Source organism: Sesamum indicum, linkage group LG1 (genome assembly GCF_026168435.1).
Source record: "Sesamum indicum cultivar Baizhima isolate 11 linkage group LG1, ASM2616843v1, whole genome shotgun sequence".
NCBI classification, from domain to species: domain Eukaryota; kingdom Viridiplantae; phylum Streptophyta; class Magnoliopsida; order Lamiales; family Pedaliaceae; genus Sesamum; species Sesamum indicum.
Window position 1 is genome coordinate 7,284,062 of NC_142657.1, and position 19,436 is coordinate 7,303,497.

The 19,436-nt window shown below is 38.3% G+C and overlaps 2 protein-coding genes across 3 annotated transcripts in view; both read right to left on the minus strand.

Moving 5' to 3' along the window:
* Nucleotides 1-1,856: 1,856 nt before the first annotated feature.
* LOC148789426 (dnaJ homolog subfamily C GRV2-like) overlaps nt 1,857-19,436 on the minus strand; it is a 69,681-nt gene continuing 52,101 nt past the window's right edge. Inside the window, exons 9-10 of the mRNA XM_088883006.1 lie at nt 3,064-3,188; nt 1,857-2,009 (exon numbers count right to left, since the gene is read on the minus strand). The gene's annotated coding sequence lies outside the window, so the exon portion shown is untranslated. The remainder of the gene's footprint in view (nt 2,010-3,063; nt 3,189-19,436) is intronic.
* LOC105179746 (dnaJ homolog subfamily C GRV2-like) lies at nt 4,032-6,668 on the minus strand. 2 transcript variants are annotated; one of them, XM_088879748.1, is made up of 4 exons: nt 5,248-6,668; nt 4,833-5,173; nt 4,286-4,722; nt 4,032-4,161 (listed from the first exon to the last, which is right to left on the minus strand). In XM_088879748.1, exons 1-3 carry the CDS (start codon nt 5,423-5,425, stop codon nt 4,378-4,380), a joined length of 864 nt encoding a protein of 287 aa, XP_088735874.1. In that variant the 5' UTR covers nt 5,426-6,668; the 3' UTR covers nt 4,032-4,161; nt 4,286-4,377. The 2 variants fall into 2 exon arrangements, with proteins under 2 accessions (XP_088735874.1, XP_088735843.1); XM_088879717.1 differs by having other exon boundaries at nt 4,833-5,176.

Genomic DNA, 19,436 nt, shown 5'->3' on the forward strand with positions numbered 1-19,436 from the left:
CATTCCGGCCAAAGACATGCCTCATAAAAACCCTCATATGTAGGGTTCAACTTAGGAATTTTGTCCAACTTTGCTGATCATATTCCAAGAAGTTTACTGATTGCAGAATGAAATATTAGATGGACGCAACAAAACCAAAGGGAAACATATGTAAGTAGTCCAAACCTCATAGGAAAGCCCTATGATTTACATTTTCACTCTTCCGCAAAAGCCACTTAAATTTATATATTTAAATTTATTTCTTGGTCCACACCTTAAATTGAGGTAGTATCATATCTAAGAATTAAATATATATATATATATATATAGCCCCGTGTCCTTCCTAGTTCCAAGATATATTTAAAACCCATATTGATATCCATATATATGTGTAAAAAAGCATTTGGCTCATCTTGATAGCATAAATACCTTTAGAGCACTTTCTACCAGTCAAATAAACAGCTCAATTGTGAAAACGGCGTCTAAACAAGTCGACTAATTCATTTGAAATAAGATCTGGCAGCTCATAAGATTCTATATGTTCTTTTTTTTTTCTCAAGCTTAATCATATAGTCTCCGTTTTTTATGAGTAACGACAGATCCTCACACAGGATCAAGGAATTTGGCATACCTGCAAGCACTCATAAGCTTTCTCACTGCCAGAAACTTCTCCCTCCCTTCAGGATTTTTGTCTGGATGATACTTCATTGCAAGTTTCCTATACTATCTCTTGAGCTTTTCCTCATCAATTTACTCAATCTGCTCTGATATATTAGGTATCTCCTCAACTGACTCAAAACTTGGTTTCTTAGGGGCATCCTCTCTGGATACTTCATCAATGGAAATCTCTAGTATCTCGCAAGCTTCTTCTTCAGAAAGTTCCATTGGCGATCGAGTTAACTCTTCTCTCCACATTACTAGCAATGATTGCAAAAACTCAACATGTTCAACAATAGGCCAATTAGGAAATCTGATTTCATCACATAAGTTTCGAAGATAATAACGATGACACCACATTTCATCTTTCAGCTCTGGATATGTCACTGGTGGCATTGGAGCATAGTCAGATAAGGAATGACAATGTTGTCCCAATTTCTGAGGGAAATCACCAAGATGCTGAAGAACCTAATAAAATAAAACTGTGAGTTAAATGCAGCACTTATTTGCATTGAGGATGACTCAAGTACCACCATGTTTTAGAATGTAAATACTAAATGCTTGGGGTGAAAGACAAGTAGCAAACTCCAGTTGCAGATTCAGGGCTACCTTGTGTGTCCAAATAATCTCAGGAGTGTTAGAATCAGAAACCATTGCTACGGCAAAAGCAACTGGGCCGCTACGTTCCAGTACGTAAAGCAATGACTCAGGTAAGAGGCCGCCCAAAACACTTCGTTTCACCAAAGGTAGAGAAGAGGAAACTGCAGCTTCCTCACGACCATGGAAAGCTTGATAAACACGAGTCATTGAGAAGAGTTGGGCAATTGAAATAAGATTAGATCAAGGGTAAGCCAGAGCAAAATAAAATGCGCCTGTACTGTATAATCGGATCATTGCTTTTGGGTTCCTAGTAACTAAATGTTAACAAAAGATGCTTTGGGGTGAAAGACAAGTAGCAAATTCCAGTTGAAGATTCAGGGCTCCCTGACGGATCAGATTCTCTGCTCGCATCTTGTGTGTCCAAATCTCAGGAGTGTGAGAAGCAGAAACCATTGCTGCGGCAAAAGCAACTGGGCCGCTATGTTCCAGTACATAAAGCAATGACTCAGGTAAGAGGCCGCCCAAAACACTTCACTTCGCCAAAGGTAGAGAAGAGGAAACTGCAGCTTCCTCACCACCATGAAAAGTTTGATAAACATGAGTCACTGAGAAGAGTTGGGCAATTGAAATAAGATTACATCCAGGGTAAGCCAGAGCAAAATAAAATGCGTTTGTACTGTATAATTAGATATTGCTTTTGGGTTCCTAGTAACTATAGCTTTCAGCAGAGCAGCAGCAGCATCAACAATAGTCGGTTCACCAGAAAGCATTGCCTGCACATAAGAAATAGAGGAAAGAGGTTCATTAACCAAAGCTCTGAAATTGAGAAACAATGTGCATATTGATGGAGCCACCATCTAGCCACTGCCTAGTTCAGCTTAAAAACAAAAAAAAAAAAAAAATAACGAAAACATCTCAAACCTCTGTGTAAGGCAAAGAAAGGAACAAAAGTTACCCCACTTCCAAAGTGAAAGTGTTATAATATAATTACCATGAAAAGGCACAAAAAATATGAAAAGTTGCATCTTTAAAACACCAGGAGTTTAAGGATACTAGTACACGCGGATATCCTAAGTGCATATTACAGGGAAACTATATCTTAGTTTAAGGAGGTGAAATAGTTCCAGTGACCGTTCTACAATTGTTTGCTCAATCAGTCTCCAATGTGCATCTCATGTGACGATAAGCATAAATACCGGACAACTGACTCCCATTTTAAATGGCTTGCAAGGCAACCGGTTTATTGTAGGATAAAGCTCTGATCCTATTTTACTCTACGTGCCACACATCAATCTTTTATGTAACCAAGCTCATAACCAAAGGAATGCTTTAAGGGGCCCAGTGCTTTATGTACGTGAAAGAATGGCCTGCTCGTTGAAGCGAGTAAAGATTGAGGGAAGGGAAAAACAAAATGAACAGCCCTTCATAATTCTTTTGAACCAACTTGTACCAGATCTACGTACAAGCAAAATTTAGTAGGTAGAGAACTCTTTTAACAGAAGTTGGAAATGTTGTACCCCACCCTCGCATATCCATCAACATAATCCTCAACTTACTATCCCTAAGCGAAGACAAATCATAGAACTGCCAGATTGAAAATCTCAAATATTTGGGGACAAAGGTTGATGGAACTTATTTGAAACCACATATCAACCTTTACATTTTTCAGGCTCTTCAGGTAAATAAACAAAAGATACAATAATAAGCATAACTTTCAGCTTTTTTAGCAATTTTTTATTCTAATAAGTATGAGTAGATTTTTCAGTTGGCCAATTTGGGACAAGAGCACAGAAAACCAATAGAAGGACAGGCACTTAAAAATATTACTTGTGCAATATGTGGAAGACAACGTGAGCTTCACAAGATCCTCTTTACTCTGGGGGTTGGTGTAACAATCTCTCCAGCATCATCGCTACCATACTGTGCAATATAGACAATGCCACATCTCCTACCTGAAAAAGAACACGCCCGTTTTAGGAACATTGTAAAACAAGCATACCCAACTATAGGTAGGTGTATCAAGTAAAGACTCCTTCCATGTTATTATTTGTCCCTTTGGCGCAGGAAAAACCAAAATTTCTCTAACATAGATATCCTATTTAAATAACAAAGTGAATAAGAAAGAACCTCTTTCAGTAACTAATTTATAATATATTTAGTCTAAGAAATGTAGATGATCATAAGAGCGAAAAATTCTTCGTTATCACAGTAGAAATTACTTTATTTCATATTCTGTGGCGAAAAACTGCAACAGAATGATCATGATCATAGTCTATAGTCCAGTAATTAGTCTCTATAGAAACTAGATACTAATTCAACTCCATCAATTCAGCAGTAGTTTGATGTATAAACAACACTTCAGTGCTGTTGAAGATCCCCAAGATCCGCAAAGAGCTACAGTAGTTCAATATAAGTCAGCACAAAGTACAGATGACATGATGGAAACAGGAAGCACAGAGTTCATGGTGATCCACGGTACCATTCTGGATGATACAGGTATAGACAAAAGGATACCAATTCAAGGCCTAAACCCAATGAACTCCAATTCTAAAATCAGACTCAATCACCCACCAATATCTTAGCCCAGGTGACAGATAATTGCACGTTGTGGGCCGAAAATTACTTTGTATCTAATAAATACTAATTGCATGATGTTGCATTACTTATGCACCCATCTTAGAAAATTTATCATGAAAACACAGATGAATTTATGCGCATTGTTGTTTCATTAACCACGTCTACACATTTGACATGCATAAAAATTCTACAACTTAGGGTCTAAAGAGATATTGATGCTCACTTGAGACCCTGTGCAACAAGTGCATCTCTTGCTCGATTCCCTGCAACTACAACACGCTTTAAGGTTTCAAGAGCTAGGATGCTTCCACCTTGCCAACCAATCGCTTTCATAAGAAGTGGAACTACCTGAAGAAAAAGCTCATCAAAACAATACCAAACTTAGCAACAGATGTTTAATCAGATAAACACATCTTTTTTATGATATTTTCTTGGAGGGGAAAAAGGGGGGCTGCTTAAAACCACAGCATACCTGGGATGTCCCAACACTAGTGGCTGCCATCGCTTCTGTACAGGTGGTGCTACCTGCAACTGATGTAGAACACGTAAACAACTAAGGCGAACTCACTCCTGAGGAGTTTGTGAATTTTGTTGCGACGAACCATCCTCAGATACATAGGTTTCTGAAGCCATTGTTTCTCTGCTTGCTCCATAGGCTACTGCAGACACAAGTTTGGGCACATAACCAAGATATCCAACATGATCTGCAAGAGCGGGGTACACCCTGAGTAAAGAGACCAGGGCAGCAGAAAGAAGTAGAGGAAGTTCAGTGTCAACAGCTTGGCCATCATATTGTGAGGCGGCAATGGATGTAAGGTACTGATCCAGCAGCCCTTCAAGAAATCTATTGGGATTTCTAAGTGGAAATTTGGGATCTTTCAGGAATAACCTAACATAGATCCCTCCATCCTAGACAGCAATACATGATGTAAGTCATTAAACAGAATTAGCGTTCTTTAGAACATCCATGTAATCAATCAAAAACAAACGAGTACATCTGCAGCACACAGCAGTTATACCTGAGGTTCATTTCTCATCTCCTGTTGGCCAGAAGCCTGCTCAGGTACATCCCAATCAACAACACGTCCTTTCACCTGTTCACGATACAGATCCGAAGCCATAGTTGCTATTTGTGCAGACAACGATGCAGTCATTGCTGGTGTCCAGACAAGTTCAGGAGTTTCTGTTGTTTGTTTAAGAGCAGTCACAACTGCTTCACCAGGACCATCCCTGATTACTGAGACAAGGCCATCAGGCAGAAATCTTGCCAGAGTTATCGCCACTCTAGGCCCATGCATAGTCTGGCCAACAAGCTTCCCTAATAGCGAAGCTGCTGTGACTCTTTGCTGCAACGGAATCTCTTCTACACAAAATTTCCATTTTAGAGAGCAAGATAGAATTCTTAAGAAACCGCTATCAATGAGATCAGCATACCTTGTATTGGCAAGAGAACTTCAAGAATGAAAACCACCCGTCCATGCTTTGCAGCTGCCCAAGCTAGCTCCAGCGTGCTTGCCAAGGCATGGAGAACATGCAAAGCTCCTTCACGACAGCTGGGAGATGAGTGAAGCAACTGTAATAAAATAAGCAAACCAGAGCTATCTGCGACCATTGCTTCCACACAAGGTGCATATGTTGTCAACCGTGACAAAACAAGTACACATAGCTGAGTTGCTTGATGAAGAAACAGGAAGAAAAAAGCATTCAAAAAGGGGCAATAGCTTCTCCTTTGTGGAGACCACTGAAGCTAAATTCGGATTCTTTGTCAACAAGTGCTGAACTTACAGAAATTACAGAAAAAAAGGTGTCAAGGGTGACTAAAACAGAGTCAGACGAAAAACCACCAGACTTCTACCTGAAGGGATAGCAAAATGTATTGAAGATTTTTAACTAATTCCAAATCCTCCCTCTCCAAGCCTTTCCTATCAAGTGATGCTGAAGAATCATCAGAAGAATGCTGCTCGGCAGATCCATCAGTGGTAACATCACTATTAACATGAGTATCCATGGTTGCAGCGGGTGCATTATGGACTAGATGTGATATAAAATCAACAAGGGCAAGACAGAAGTCCTCAGGCTCACTAATTTCAAAATCTAGTTGATCATTATAGACTCTCAAGTACACGTTGCCAATATAGAGCTCCTTAGATAATGCTTCATAAACAAAGGAATGCGAATCTTTAAGGTCATACGAACCATGATAACTGAGGCTTGCACGCTGCTCTTCCACAAATTTCAAAAGTTCTGCTCGAGTGGAGGAATTCCAGATTATCTGTAAATGAAAGATCAAGTGAAACTATGTCATGATATCTGAGAGTCCCACAACGTCATCAACTATGGCATAGAGCATCTACAAATGGCCATCACTTGGAACTACAGTATATGTGTTTAAAACATTTTCAATCTAGATAGTTATGGAAAGTAACACCCACCCCCCAATTATTATCAGAAAGACGACCTATATATTGATTAGAATTATAACTTGCACATAACAGATATCCTTTTCTTAAACATTATGCAAAAAATAAAACCTTCAGGCTCGTGAAAAGAACTTCTGGTGCTAAAGCTTCTTTTTTTGTTTTTTTGTTTTTTTTGATGGGGTGGGGTGGAGGAAAATGTGCAAATAGTTTGCATATCAAACATAAGAAATGCATGGAAACTTCACAACTAGTCATAGATAGGAAGGGCATAGATTTTAAGGCCCAACACCAAATTTCTTTGATCTGACAAGATAGATATACGGACGAAGATACTCTATTAGATGCAAACAAATAACCTCTTCCCTTAAAGAACCAATAGTTGACCTGCAAGAGATTCTTTGAATTAAATACTATGTCCAGTGCAAAAGACAGTTCAAAGGAAAATTAAGTTCTCTACATTTAAATGCAGAACGTCCAGAAAACATCCATGCCACCACCACACCCGGATTTGCTAGTAAAAAAGTGAAAAGATCTCCTCGTCAACCAAACCACTAAAGCCTTGACAAGGCATGAGATGCTTTTACAACATGCAAGTTTTTTGCTATTTGAACGCTAGTTCCAACATCATGTGCATCTGTCTTATCTGATTCCTCCGCCGTCGAATCATAATGGAGCAACAATGGTATAAGGTACCTGAACAAACAAAAAGTGACCCTATAAAACCACAAGTTTCTGAAATGGACCTGGATTCAAACAAAATAATCCACCTGAGAAAGACCAGAACATCACGATAAAGCAGTTTGCAACAGTGGAGTGGTTTTTAAGATATAACAGGCACATACCAGCTGATGCAGAGGCCTTCAAGTTCACAATGTTCATAAACCATAAACTTCCACAGTGCCGTAGAATAAAGAAATTTGTCTTTCAAAGAATAGTCACCATAAAGTACCTTCAACACAATAGTTCCAAGATTTTTTTCAATTTTAAAATAAAAGTTGGACTCTCTTCGCAAGCAAATCAACTCGACAAAAGGTACCGAACAAATAAACATTAACTCTATGAACCCTCAAGTTTGTAAATGGACCTCGATTCAAGTAACAGACCACAAGAGAAAACTATAACATCAAGGTACGGCAGTTTTTTGAGAAACATCAGAGTGGTTTTTGTAAGATGTAACAGTCATGTGCCAGCTGATGCAGTGGCTTCAAAATTCATATTGTTCATAAAGCTTAAGTTTTCACACTTCACGTAGAAAAAGTACATTCTGCCATTAAAAGAATAGTCACCACAAAGCATCTTCAACATTAGAGTTCCAAGATTTTGTTCAATTTAAAAAAATAAAAATATGACCACCTTCACAAGCAAATAAGTTTTCTATACAAGCTCAGACAGACACAGAATATGCCAGCAACAAAGTCATCCACATGAGCACAAAGAGCATTATAAATAGACCAATATGGGTAATTTCATTATGTATTGCACAAAGAGCACTAGGTATTGCAGCTTCTCTTGCAACACTCGACGATTCAGTATTAGCAATATCAGCAGCATCTCCACAATAATATCCTAAAACAATAAGATCGAATAAATAGAATAAGCACTTTAATTTCAGATATTGATATTAAATAACTTCTCTAGATAGATCAACATAAATATCGATAGGAATTAAGCCAGTACAAGTGACTTACCAGGACTGAACCCCGAGTGATAAGCTCTTGGGTTGAGCTTTTTGCACCAAGAAAAACATTGATTTAAGAATACTAAATCACTAAAGATGCAGAACAACAAAAAGTAACACAGACCTAATATTACCAAATGATGGTATCTAATTGTATCTGTTGATTTTCAATGGATAAGATGCACTACTGCTATATACTGAACTTGCACCCTCACCCTGCTGGGATGGCAATCTAAAGGGAATAATTCATAAGATTGAAGAAAACTATAATAAAATAGAATTTAAATATTGTTACAATAAATAGAAGGCCAGAATCTATCTCCTCCTCCTCCCAACCAACAATAGTAGTTTCATAAGAAAAAGGCATGCCTAAAGTAGAGGATTTTACACACAAAAAATTTCAGCACCAAGAAATGTGACAAGTTTTTAATAAATCAATAAAGAAAAGAAAGGACAGCCGCAATGTCTTTAAAGTTACTGCCTCCAACATAATGAAATACTATGTGCATGTAATCTCAAAACACAAATGCCGCAATACATTATGCAAATGCTAACTTATCATAACGAGGGTAAGAGGCCAATCACATCACAACACTTCATTTTGCCAAGTATAGAGGAGGACAATCAAGCTTCCACAAAATCTATGGATTTCTAAATGTTATCCTCGACGCTGAAACAATACCCTTTATCTCCTTACATCTACCTAGTCGGGACGGATTTCGCTTTTCTTTCTTTTCTTTGGCCACTAATGAATTTTTTTTCTTTTTTCTTCCCCTTTTGCTTTTGTCACGGCTTTTATTTGCTTTTTTTTTTCCTTTGTTTTTGCCCGTGACTTGTGTTCTTTAGGCCGTTTTCCGGTCTTTTGACGCGAATGACAACACTTGTGGTGAAGGCACCCGGTTACTCAACCAAAAAACGTCGCATTCTGGCCTTTTGACGCGAATGACAACACTTGTGGTGAAGGCACCCGGTTACTCAACCAAAACACGTTTTACCTAAAGTGCTTTGCATACTCATAGCTCCGGCCACCGTTTTACGTGAATAACAACATTTGTGATGAAGTTACCCAGTTACTAAGTGACCTAAACCAGCGGAGTAGATATAATTTCCTTTTTCTTTTCTTCCTTTCTTTTTCTTTTTTTTTTTCCGGAAGGGGAAGGGCCTTTGAATTTTTCAAAATATATGCACGTCCCATGTTAGGGATATAAGGATCAATCGGGTAGAGTTTCAGCAAACAAATATGATCTCACAAGAATCCTAAGATTTAGAAGAAGCAAAGATATTCCAACTCTCTTTCAAAGCAATTGAAAATGGATGAAATTATGCCTCAACAACTCCACAGTTAATCAAAGCAACAATCACATAACGCTAGTGCACATTCATGTCTCAATCTTATGACTTCCTAAATCACATTTATTTGTCAAATTACTAAAAAATAATATAAAGGAAAGTAGTTTATTAGTGACTAGCAAATGAAAACAAAACAAACGTAGTTTGATAGGATAATAAAAGATAAATGAAAACTTAAAAAGAAGTTACCCTCTGGTTCCTACGTGTTAATTAACACTACATATGTCATGGAATTCTTTACTTTTGAAATGGTTTTATCTTTACTGTTGCCTAAAATGAAGTGAACCAAATGATCAGCAGATTGATGAATAATCTATCCTTAAAATATCAAAATTCATAAAAGGCAAAATGGCAAGCACCAATCAGCATTAACAGAACATTCAACCAAAACTAGGAAGCAATGAGATAGAAAGAACAATCTGAAGATGAAAACGAAGAGTCACTTCTTGCAATAAGTTAATGATACAAACATACTATCCACAATTGTCCAAACAGAGAGTTCGGCTAAAAAGGCAGTCCATAATTAATCACCCAAATCCAAGAAAAAGAATTAAATAAGATGTTAAAAATACACCCAAATCCAAGAAAAAGAAGAATAAATAAAATGCAACAGAGAAAGAAGCCGTACTCGTCGCGGTCCTCGTTGCCGACTTACCGTCCTTGTTGCCGTGAGTTTGGGGCTAGGGTTCTATGCGATGGGTTTGGGGAAGAAATAAGAGGAGAAAGATGGAAGCCGTACTCGTTGTCGTAATCGTCGCCGTCCTCGTTGCCGACTTACCGTCCTTGTTGCCGTGAGTTTGGGGCTAGGGTTCTAAGAGATGGGTTTGGGGAAGAAATGAGAGGAGAAAGATGGAAGCCGTACTCGTTGTCGTACTCGTATCCGTCCTCGTTGCCGACCTACCGTTCTTGTTGCCGTGAGTTTGGGTTTAGGGTTCTAAGAGATGGGTTTGGGGAAGAATTGGAGAGGAGAAAGAATGGAGAAGAAGCAGACAGAGAGAGAACAAGGAAGCAGTAACGAGAACAAGAGAGAGAAAGAGATAGGTTTTTGACTATTCACTTTCTGTATTCTTCTTCTTATTATTATTATTAATACTAATACTGTTATTATTATTATTATTGTTATTATTATTACTACTACTACTATTATTATTACTACTACTACTACTACTACTATTATTATTATTATTATTATTAAATGACTAAATTATATATATTATATATTATATAACATATAAAATATTATATAATATAAAAGGAAAACAAACATGTTTTTTTAGTGCAAAACAAATAGCAGAATGTGATGAAAAAATGGACTCTCAAAATTCTCTCTCTTCAAACACACACACTAACTCACCATCAAACACACACACTAATGCAATGTCTATGCAAACTCCGACCGGCGACTTGGGAGACGGAGAGGAAGGTCAGGCCGATGAAGGGGCAGTGGGGGAGAGTGGTGGTCGCCGGCAGAGAGACGGCGGTGGTGGAAATCCGGCAAAAAATCAGATCTCGCGCAAGGAAGATGAAGGGTCGGATTTTTCAAATGCAGCGATTCTCGCTGGTGTTTCAACGGGAAATGGACGGGAAGGAAGCAAGGAGGATAGTGGTAACGTTTCTGTGCTGGAAAAATGAAGGTTGAGTGTTGTAACAGGTTCAAAAATGGCGCCGCCATTTTTAGGGTTTTTGGAACCCGAAACGTTGCTACGTGAAAAGTCGTCGGAATCTGATGTTTTCCTGGCCATTCTGCACGGCCAAGGCGTCGTTAGGGGTGTAGGAGAATCACCCATGGAGAAAGATGCAACCTTGCAGCCGTTGGAAGGAAAAAAGAAATTAGGGTTCGGAAGCTCTAAGGGCGGCGTCAATGGAGGACGCGATTCTTCTTCGCCGGTGACAGAGTTTAACTTTGAGGAATTTCTGAAGCTAGCCAACCGTGTTGTTGATGGAGACGAAGCCTCCATGGCTACCCTCAAAAAACTCCAGAAACGATGGGAAGACAAGTATGGTAAGGGCGATTTGAAAATGGAAGCAGCACAGGCGAAACTTCGCCCGTCATTGCGCTGCACTGTACCTGTTTCGCTGACCGAAAATCGAACGGGGGAGATCCACCTTCCACCAGAAAATAGGACTGCAGTTCCTGGTTTCGCGAAGAAGATAACAGATCGAGTTTCCGGCGACTGTGCGGCTTGGAATGCAAACACGACGATGGACAGACGGGCTGAGGAGAAAGCTGTCGTTTTTCCGGCCAGTTCGCCAGCGAATGGGCTGGATGAAGCTGGTGATGATGTGTCAATGGATGCAGGTGATGTGACGCTGTGTGGAGGTGATGTGGACGATTACATGGAGGATGACATGTATGATGATGTCACTGATGATGTCATTGCTGATTATACTGAGATCACTGATGACATCACTGCTGATGTCACTACTGACATCACTCTAGGTCAAAAAGTTGAAAAAACAAGCCATCTACTTCAACAACAGGGTGCCACTCCTACGGAATTATTTGTCGGGAATATTCCATTACACGCATATTCATCAAGAACAGTTGATGACAAAATTGCTCAAGCATTCAATAACTCGACTCGTAAGACACTTTCCTATATCGCTCCTACGGTACAAAATGGGGAAGTGATTGTTCGTCCAACATTGAAAATTGTTCGGAATGGTTCCAATAGATGGAAATCTACGGCATTCGGATACTTTTTGGGGAAAAGGCCGTATTACTACAACTTGAAGGAATATGCGCATTCGGTTTGGCCGGCATTACGTGAGGTTACGGCGACAGTAAATGGTTTTTATTTTTTCCAATTCAAAACAGTTATTGACGTGGAGGAAGTAATAGAAGGGGTCCCGTGGCTATTCCAAGGACAACCGATTGTACTGCAAAAGTGGGAATCGGGTATGGTTATGAGAAAGCTTAAGCATACAAAGGTGCCCGTCTGGATTAGACTTCGCCACCTTCCAATGGAATATTGGACGAGGGAAGGATTGAGTACTGTTGCAAGTGGAGTGGGTAAACCTCTCTACCCAGATGCGATAACGAGAGCATGCACGAGACTGGACTTCGCTCGTGTTTGCGTGATGATTGATGTTACACATGAGTTGAAAAAACATATCATTATCATAAACATCGGATGAAGAAGGAGGTGAAACACCGTGTAAGGTGGACATTGAATATGAATAGCTCCCCCCAAAATGCACAGGCTGCATGACATTGGGACACACGGCGAAGGATTGTTCACTGAACAAAACCCAGAAATAATTGAAGCCACCGATTACGATATACGTGCCAAAAGTTAACGTCACCATCCATACTGCACCTGAAAAGAGACATAGTGCAAGAAACTCAAAACGTATGAATGCTGCTGTACGAGAATAAGGGGCAGGCACCGAGCATGCTGAACACAACATTCCCAAACACAGCGATAAGGGTAAGGCAATAGTTATATATAATGCCTTTGATGCTTTGCATTTAATTGACGACGCAGATAAGCCTACTGGGGGTCCTAACACAGGCAGCCCCGTTAACATTGATCCATGTTGAACATAGCTATGAGGAATGTCCATGGGCTGAATAAACGAGACCATCAGCTCGCGTTGAAGGACCTTGTCTCTGAATACAGGTTATACTTCCTGGGCATTCTCGAAACTCGTGTGCGCTTGAATAATGTTATGTATATTCAATCTTCTTTACTTCCGCAATGGAAATGGTTTGTAGACTATTCTTCTGTTGGTAATCGTATCTGGTTAGCCTGGGATGAGAATGTTGTTGATGTCCACATATTAGATTTGGGAGATCAGTTTATTCACTGTCGGGTTACTAATATGGCTGTCAATGAACCTATTATTATCACTGTTGTTTATGGTGCATCTGAGGTAATTGACCGACGGAATCTGTGGATTGCACTGGGGACACTCGCTCAGCAATGCTCTGATGTCCCGTGGATGGTGGGAGGGGACTTTAATGCAGTACGTGACCTAAATGAGGTATGTGGCATTTCAGGAGACATAAGGATGGCCACTGAAGAATTTAATGCCGGTATTCTAGAGGCGGGGCTCCTTCAACTGCCTATGCAAGTTGAATGGTTCACATGGCATAATTGCAGCTCATCCACGCGGAGTTTATGGAAGAGGTTGGATCGGATTCTTATTAATGATCGTTGGCTGGCACGACTCCCTACCTCGTCCTATCACAGCATCACATCATGGAAATCTGACCACTCTCCACTGGTGTTACATGGGGATACACAGAGACGAGTAATGAGAAGAATCTTATAGATCACTGATGAGAATGGTATCACACACACGAATCTAGGGGAGGTCGCCCATGAGTTTGTCTCATACTATCAGAACCTCTTAGGAGGCACCAGAAGACGGCTGTCAGTGGATATTCGTTATCTTAGACCGTGGGCAAGGCACTGTATCACTGATGAGGAAGCTGATCAATTACTCCTTCCACTCTCGGCGGATGATGTGAAGCAAGCAGTATTTGATATTGCTGATGACAAGGCACCGAGACCTGATGGTTACTCGTCAGGGTTTTTCAAAGCGGTTTGGCCTGTGGTGGGGGAAGAAGTTACGAGGGCGGTACTAGATTTCTTTTCTACCGAAAAACTTCTAAAGCAGATCAACTCCACGATCTTGGCTCTGATCCCAAAGGTACATACTCCTATGTCGGTTAATGATTTTAGACCAATTTCATGCTGCAATGTTTTATACAAGATCATTGTGAAACTACTTGTCCAAAAAATTAGCGTGCTGCTGGACAAGATAGTTAGCCCCTGTCAGACAGCTTTTATTCCGGGAAGAAGCATTGGGGACAACATTATGTTAGCCTAGGAATTATTCTCGAGATATAACCAGATGCGCCTACCCCCGAGATGCGCATTTAAAGTGGATATCAGGAAGGCCTATGATACGGTGGAGTGGGACTTCCTGTTAGCAGTTTTGCAGTTGTTCGGGTTTCCACCTACATTTACAAGGTGGATTGAGGAGTGTGTTTCCACGACATCATTCTCGATTGGGCTCAATGGAAAATTTCATGGGTTCTTTTCTGGAGCGAGAGGATTACGACAGGGAGACCCACTTTCTCCTTATCTGTTTGTTCTTGTTATGGAAGCTTTACATCTAGGATTCTTGCAACGAATTGAACAGGACATCCAATTCACTTATCATTGGAAGTGTGAAAGTTCTAAGGTTTTTAAGATGGGATTGGCAGACGACCTCCTCTTATTCTGCAGAGCTGACTTAGACATCATCAGAGTCTTCAAGGAGGGATTGGACTGGTTTGCGGAGTTGTTGGGCCTTCGGCTGAATGTTCAAAAAAGTCACTTAATCATTTCACGTTCGGCTCAAAATTTGAAAAACCAGATGTTGGAGATTTTGGGCTTTCAGGAGGGCCACCTTCCAATGAGGTATCTGGGTCTACCCTTAATCTCGTCTAGGTTGTCCATCTCTGATTGCCAACCACTTATCTCAAAAATTGATGCACGTATTAATGGATGAGAAGGGATTTCATTATCATATGCTGGGCGGGTACAAATCATCAAATCTGTGCTTTCCGCATTAAGTTTATATTGGGCTTCTGCATTCATATTACCTAAGAAAGTCATCAATGAAATCGAGAAGAGGTTGAGGACTTTCCTATGGAAGGGTACGACGTCTAGTGGTTACGCCAAGGTAACCTGGAAAGATGTGTGTCGATCGATGGATGAGGGGGGACTTGGGTTCAAGGACATCTCCACCTTGAATCGCGTATTAATGAGCAAAAAATTATGTGATGTTATCCAGTGTGACAGGACATCCATATGGGTTCAGTGGCTCTACCAAGACCGATTATGTGAAAGATCGATTTGGACTATCCGTGAACATGAAGGTTCTTGGGGATGGTGGAAAATACTCAGGTTTCGTCCTTTCCTTCGCTCTATCGTGGATTACCAGATTGGAAATGGAGATAGATTCTTTGTTTGGCAGGACCCGTGGCATCACTTGGGTCCACTTATCGAGCGGTTCCCTCAAGGTCCTCGCCGTCTTAGACTTGAAGAATCAGCAAAACTCAGTTCGGTGATTTCAGCAGGAGAATGGCAATGGCCTACCATCACGGACTTTGAATGTTTGGAGATCACACATAACCTATCACTTATTTTTGGAGGTTAGGATCGGGTGGTGTGGAGATGTGATGAAGGGCAACCTACTACTCAGGCCCTCTACCAATTATTTGATCACTCTGAGCCGAAAATAGGATGGTCTTCACTACTTTCGGGCTCCTTGAAGATTCTTCGTCATTCGTTCATCTTATGGCTCGCAATCCTTGGCAAACTACCTACCACGGACAAATCATGGCTAACTCACATGGGGGTGTGCATATTGTGCGATGAGGGAGCTACGGAATCTCATCCACATTTATTCTTCCGATGCAGATTTAGTTGTCAGTGCCTCTATGAGATTCGCAGAAGGATTCGCTTTCACTGGCCCAATAGAGATTGGGCAACAGATATTGAATGCACGACACGGAAATGGAGAGGTAAGCACATTATTAATAGCGCTTACCGTACACTACTTGCATCGTGTGTCTACCACATATGGAGGGAGATGAACTTGAGGAGATTTGAACATACTGAGCGGACACCGGCCACTTTGAGTATCCTAATCATCGATGACGTCAGGCAGAGGATTCTTAGCATTGATTTAGCATCGTCAGTCAGTACACGAGCATTGTATAGATTATGGTGTATCCCTTGGGTAGAGGAAGAAACCATTTGATGATCACATGTTGTACTGTACCATTACTCTTTATCAATGAAATTTACATTTACCTTTTTTTATAAAATATTATATAATAGATTGGAGAGAAGCGCAAAATTATCAAAAAGATATACTTTCCAAACCTGTAATTGCAGTTAACATCCGTGTACCACTAACTCTGGCCTCAGTGAGTTTTTTGAAAAAAATTTCATATAACAGAAGGTGTAATTGATACTTTAATTTTACAGAGAATTTTTTGAATATTTTCAATATCACATGGGGACCTTGTATAGTTTTTCCATTTATTTTTTGCTCCATTTTTGCGGGCTTTTTTTCCCCCTCAATTTATAGAGGGTGGTTGTTTGTTTTTTTGTCTCCATTTTTTCCTCCAAAAAAAGGCGAAATAGTAAATTCTAGTTGCACCAATAGAATATCCAGTCTTTCGTTAAAATTCAACAGAAAATGGGGTTTGGGGATTAAATTGAAATTTTTTTTATAAGAAATGGGATTAAAACGAAAATTGCGTAAATTACGGAATTAAAAAGAATTCCTTTTTTATGAGACGAAAAAGGTAATTTAGCGAAGGACCTAGAGCGAAAATGACAATTTTTCATAGTTTTGGACTATTCGATCCTCCTAACAACTACTATTACTATCTAATAGAGATATTAAAAAATCTGTACTCGCATCACGTCATTAGAACCACTAGACGAGTAATATTGGATAATATTGTTATTCATAATTTGATTCAGTACTGACATGAAGAAACAAACTCCAATTCAACCTTCATCAATGATCGATCATTGATAATTTAGGTTTTCAGACAGACTTCAATTTTGGTACAGAGAGATATTTGCATTACTATATATACGTTAGCTCGACATGCTTGACCCATCCCACACTATTATGTCCAATTGATTTTGCACTATTTTTCTGTCCCAACAATAAAAGGCAGGCTACGAGGCGTAATTTAATTAGTGAAATTAAGTCTTATAATATTTTGATCGCGAATTCAAGTTTTATTAATATATGAATATTGATCTACTGTAATAATATATATATTTGATATTGGTACATAGTTGTAAAGACCCGAGTACGGAAGAAACGAGGTGAATGAGAATTCCAAATAATTAAAGAGTATACCGACACTACAAAAAAAGAATAACTTTTTGCTACACTATAAATGACACGACTTAAAAATCATTGCAAACCAATAATTATAACCACGATTAAACAAAACTTATGCGAAAAATTAAATTTTTACTTTATATTTTATTATCATTTTCAATTATAGTCAAAATATTTGCCATGATTTTAATTATTACTAATATTTTGACCTCATTTGTATTAATAATGGCGAATGACCATTGCAAAACTATTATTAATATGTTTTCACCATTTTTATTTTTTCATTATAATAATTAATGATAGTAAACAATTATATTTCTTCTCATGTGAAAATTAGTGCCCAGTGGTTAGAGAACCAATTCATATGGTTTCTCTTGGAGTGAACAAATAGAAAATAATGATCCAAAAATCTAATTAATTCACTAGATAATATCAAGATTGGTGTTAATTAGCCTTAGATATATTTTTTGTTCTATAATTTTAGTATTTTAGTATTTTTATCCTTTATTTTTCTAAAATTACAAAAAAGTCTTATAACTTTTTAATATTTCACAATTTTCATTCTTTCACTATCAAATTTCAAAAAAGGACCAAAATTACAACATGTCCAAAAGTGACAGGACTCTTTTGCAATCCATAGAAAGATAAAGGAGAAAAAAGTCAAAATCGTAAGGGTCACATGATTTATTCTAGCCACTTTTGTAAAATCCAACACCAGAAGGACCAAAATCGCAAAAATAAAAAATTATAGGATTACTTTACAATCTTAAAAAAATAAAGAATAAAAATATTATACCAAAATTATAGGACAAAAAATATATTTAAGCCTCATCAATTATATTAATTTATTCAAAATTTTGATTTGCTAGAATAATGATATCACTAATATAATGATAAAAAATAGACTTAATGACACAAGTGTTACATGGTGGCAACGTATATGGAAAATTATGATTTTAGTCTTATAACTTAAGGGGAGTGGTATTTCTAATTCTATATAAATTGATTTTTTTCACAATTTAATCCTATAACTTTATAATTATGGCAATTTTAGTCCTTTTCCGGCCAATTTGACCGAAAATTGCAATTCACTTGCAGTTTTACTCTTGTAAATAAGTTCATGAAGGACTGAAAATGCCAAATCATCCAAGTTATAGGACTAAAAGTGTCAATACTCGTAACTTACAAGACTAACATTGCAATTTAATTTGTCATGTGCAAGTCACATGCAATTTTCCGATCAAATTGATCAATAAACGATGAAAATTGCCAAATTTTTAAAATTACAGGATTGATAAATTGTTCAAATTAATTTGTGCAGAACCAAAAATACCATCTCATAAATTATAGGACTAAAATTGCATTTTCACCCTAAGTATATTGCTTGAATGAGTATAGAATTTTTTGTTGTTAATTAATGAGTTATATATAAGTATGAATGTATCACTAATCATCAGTAACTTATGCCTACTTTTTGAAAGCTAATCTTTTTTTTTTTTATCCATTTAAATAGTAAGTATATAATTAATATTAATATTTCACTATTCGACCAGTACATCAATCATGACTATCTCATTTATATCTAAAACATACTGAATATTTATGAATTAATTATAAATACTAATTTCATATTTTAATTTAAAATACCCTAGAAAGTGCATATATATTACATATGACAGAAATACAACAAATTATTTGGCTTATTCATATATTATACGGATTGAGTTTCTTATTTTAAATTATGTTGCATAATTTGTTAATTATTTTCAATTCTTTAAGCATATTCTACTGAAAGATTCATACTCATATAAAACAATAAATATTTGGAGTCGAAGATACATACAAATAATAAGGTAATTAACCAATATATTGGTTAGTTTATTTAATAGAAATGTATGCCAGACAACAATTGCATGCATTCTCATGGACTCAAAACTTGATTTTTCCTCCACCTTTTCCACCACTGTCTCCTCCTTCTCCACCACCACCTCCCCCAATCCCTCCTCCACCACCACCACCCCATCCACCGCCTCCTCCAGCATGACATGGCTTCACGCAATAGCAACGTCCTCGCTCACATGTACTATATTGAAAACCTTCATGCATGCAAATTATTCTGCAAGTGCGGGTGCTACGAATGCATGATCCCCTAAACTCACAGCTTCTAGATTTGCACATTCTTGATTCAGCCACCATAATTTCTTCTGAAATTGCATCCTAAAACATGATGAACAATAGTACTGCCATATTTTAAACTTAAAAAAAATAAGAAATTGAGATATAAAGAATGAGACACCAACCAT